General features: G+C 32.0%; 1 protein-coding gene across 2 annotated transcripts; it reads right to left on the bottom strand.

The window, feature by feature from the left end:
- Positions 1-372: 372 nt before the first annotated feature.
- LOC121758976 (putative F-box protein At1g32420) lies at positions 373-2,484 on the bottom strand. Of its 2 annotated transcripts, XR_006041587.1 has the most exons (3): positions 2,328-2,484; positions 510-1,945; positions 373-449 (listed from the first exon to the last, which is right to left on the bottom strand). XR_006041587.1 is itself a non-coding variant. In XM_042154453.1 (2 exons), the coding sequence occupies exon 2, from the start codon at positions 1,937-1,939 to the stop codon at positions 560-562; it is 1,380 nt and encodes a 459-aa protein (XP_042010387.1). In that variant the 5' UTR covers positions 1,940-1,945; positions 2,328-2,484; the 3' UTR covers positions 373-559. The 2 variants fall into 2 exon arrangements, 1 of the variants encoding a protein (XP_042010387.1); XM_042154453.1 differs by having other exon boundaries at positions 373-1,945.
- Positions 2,485-3,661: the final 1,177 nt, after the last annotated feature.

The following is a 3,661-nucleotide window of genomic DNA, read 5'->3' as shown; positions in this document are numbered from 1 at the left end:
TAAAGTGTTAGTATATAAATGGGATATATCCTATTCTAGTTAACACACATTTTCTCAAATGGAAACATAATTATTTCTACTTTATTATACCTTACCTTATTGCTTACCCACTCTACTCACAAATAAAAGCATATAAAATCTTATTCCGAATAGGAAATGCTTCACTTCGAGTAAGAATTAATACATAGTTTTGGTTAAGCAACAAATTTGACATTGTTATTTTTCAAGTTATAGTTTACTTGATTTTCAAAGTTCGAACCATATAAATTTGACACCATTACACGATGCAATTTTTGGGAGTTACAATCACAACCAATGCAATTTTTGGGAGTTACAATCTCAACCAATCTAAGATAATAGTATAGAAATTTGTTAAATAACAAATGATGACAAATTTGATAGATATTCTGTAAGTAAGAATCATATAAATAAACAAAATACATATGAACCTGTTACAGCACACATCAACAAAATACAGAATCATATAAATAAACAAAATACATATGAACCTGTTACAGCACACATCAACAAAAGTACTACAACCAATTCTTATGTTTGACTAATTAAAACTTACCGACTGAACATTCTGGAACCCCATGGTTTTGAGTGAAATCAAGCTTGGGGTAAAAACACCAATATTAGAAGAAGAACACTGCTCAAAACTATAACATGTCACGTATTTCCCAAGAGCTCCGGTCTGTTTGGAGTAGATAAATAGTTCATCACGATCTGGGTTCACATAACCAACAAGTGATACTGCAAACAACAAGTCACCATTCGCCAAAACATCGAGCAAGTACATATGCGGAAAATCATAGGACAAGTTGAAGTCATATTCCTTTATCCAAGAATCCTCATCCCCGTAGTTGTTCATCTTCCAAATAATAACACGATGCCAATCTATAATATTGCATAAATATAGCCGACCGTCCAAAATATATAGCCGATTGTTGCCATATCCATTTCCATCGTAATCACAAGGAATTGAAAAACGGGAAAAGAGCTCGGTGTCAAAATCAAAGTAACAAACGAAGAAATTCCTTTTCAAATCACATGCCAACCAGTGAAGATTTCCATTCAAAAATGCAGCATAATCATAAAGCAGTGTATTGATGCCCGGTTGTGGTGCTGCAATGCTTCTCCACAACCCTACACCTCTTCCTATAGTGTACACATGACAACTATATTCATTACCATATAAAATCTTATATTGTCCTCTTATTTTGCTCATTCCAAATCCATAAAAGCAAGTAACTCTATCCGTAGAAAGACGAGGAAGCTCGGCATACTCACGAGTGAGTGGATTGCATATAAATAGATAGTTAGCATATTGATCCCACAGCGAAAGCAAACCATTTGCTGAAGTAATTACAACTCGACGTTTAGTAGTAGAACGTTGATTGTGAGAAGGCAAGCTGAATCGGAAAAGTGGCTTTAAGGCCTCATTGAAGAGGTTGTACCGCATTTCCATGTCTCGATAAACGAAAGTTAGGCCTGGTTTTGGAGTATACGACATCCCAAACTCATCCCCCTCAATCAGATGGCGCCATGATTTAAGAACACACTTGCAAGTCATAATGCTCGAAATCGGGAGTCTACCCAAGATATCTTTTGTGATTTCTTCTGGCAGATCTGCAAACATATCTTCCTTGGTTGTTGCCAAAATATATTTTCGCTTACGTTCTTTTCTTACGGCAACATGACTATTTTTCAGTTTCTGTTCTTTTATTTCAGCTAAACGCAGCAAGAGATCCTTTTTGGAGAAATGTCTCCGTTCTTTTCTTAGAGCTATAAGCCGTTTCCGTTGTTTTCTTACAGTTAAACGCCAGAACCGATCCTTTTTGGCGGAATGTCTGTTACTTATTTTGAAGGCAGCAGGGGAATTTCTATTCATCACAGATATAGCAGAATCCCCTTCTAAAATGTTAGTGATCTTCATAAATAACTGAAAAAAATATGAGATTAGCAGATGCAAAAATAAGCCAAGCCAAGTCTAGCGAAAATAGAAAGGTTAAAAAATCGGCCCTGATTCACAGAAAAACAAAGCAGACTAATCTGAGCTACTTATATTCACCAAAAACACGTATAGCCCAACATCTAACAGCCACAAAAATCAAATCTTAAATATCAAATTCGATAGATCTCAAATTCAATTCAAATATCTAGCCGCATTGAATCACAAAACTAAATATTTAACATCAAGTTGGATAGATCTCAAATTCAATTCCAATTTCCAGCCACATTCAAGCACAAAATATTAAATATTTAACATCAAAACGATAGATTTCAATCTCAATTTCAATTTCAATTTCCGGCGGTAGAAATACCTTGTGTTCGGATTCTGAGAGCGTCACCGGAGGGTTTCACCGAGAGAGACGACAGGAGAAGCGATGCAGTTGTGAGAGGGTTTCAATTGCAATGCGGAGCTTCGGCAACCTCTTACCTTTTGTAGTTGTAAATTCCGGCCCTTTTTATTTGGCAAATAAAATAAATTTAAAGAATATTAATCGGTCAGGCCAGCTAGTCAAGCTATAATTTTATTTGGTTATAAATATTCATCTTTCGATTTGGGCTTGGATTTGGGCTAATCTATAATCCTAAAGATTTGGATTTTGGGCTACTATTCATTGGGCCACTTTGTGATTTTGAGATATATGTGATTAATCCAATGTTATAATAATAAAATTAGTCTATTGAATTAAAAAATATTTAATTATAATATTTTTAAATTACATGCTTATACGATTAAATACTAATTCAATATCTGATGAAATAAAACAAATGAAAAATGTTAAACCATGTTTAAAAAATTAAAATATTTTTATAATACATTTTAATTTTCTACCGCTGGAAATTGGAAATTTTTTTAAAAATTAAAATATATTATTTGTGTATATTTTAAAATTGAAGGTTATTTTTTGTTTTGTTATTTATATTACAGTCCCCGTCCCAAAAGAATATGCACTTTGGGTTCGGCATGAATTTTAATACAAAATTAGTATGTAAGAGAGGGGCAGAGAAAAAAAAATAATTAAAGTATTATTTGTGGAGAATGGATCGCACCTCATTAGAGATAAAACGGTTTCCAAAGTTAGAAAGTACATATTCTTGTGAACAGACTAAAAGGAAGAGTGTGTATTCTTGTGGGACGAGGGAGTATAAAATTATTAATAAAGTGTCAAATTAGGTGTCAAACAGACGAAACAATATACAATTGTTGCACCAAGGTCCAACCCATCGAGCCAACTCTACTCGTACGATTAAATACTAATTCAATATCTGATGAAATAAAACAAATGAAAAATGTTAAACCATGTTTAAAAAATTAAAATATTTTTATAATACATTTTAATTTTCTACCGCTGGAAATTGGAAATTTTTGGGCTTATAGTATGGATACTGTAATTAAGATTTTAGTTCATAATTTTGTAAATTTGATATTCTTTTCAGTTGAATAAAGTTTAATTTGAGTGTTGGATTTTATTATTTATATTATAAAATTATAATTTAGGAGTAATAATTTATTGGTTTAGGATATTATTATTCTATTTTGATGAATGAATGTTTTGAGCATTATTTATTATAAATATTTGTTTTTAGTTAGTTCCAAGTATTTTTTTAATAATTATGTAATTGAAACGTGGTTGATTTTTCATTATTT

The sequence above is a fragment of the Salvia splendens genome, chromosome 12, assembly GCF_004379255.2.
Source record: "Salvia splendens isolate huo1 chromosome 12, SspV2, whole genome shotgun sequence".
In the NCBI taxonomy this organism is placed as follows: Eukaryota; Viridiplantae; Streptophyta; class Magnoliopsida; order Lamiales; family Lamiaceae; genus Salvia; species Salvia splendens.
The sequence above is the reverse complement of the archived record's forward strand: the minus strand, read 5'-3'. Positions and strand labels throughout refer to the sequence as shown.

Excerpts from the sequence above, each read along its gene's own strand:
- LOC121758976 (XM_042154453.1), bottom strand. The coding sequence starts at position 1,939 with ATGAAGATCACTAACATTTTAGAAGGGGATTCTGCTATATCTGTGATG.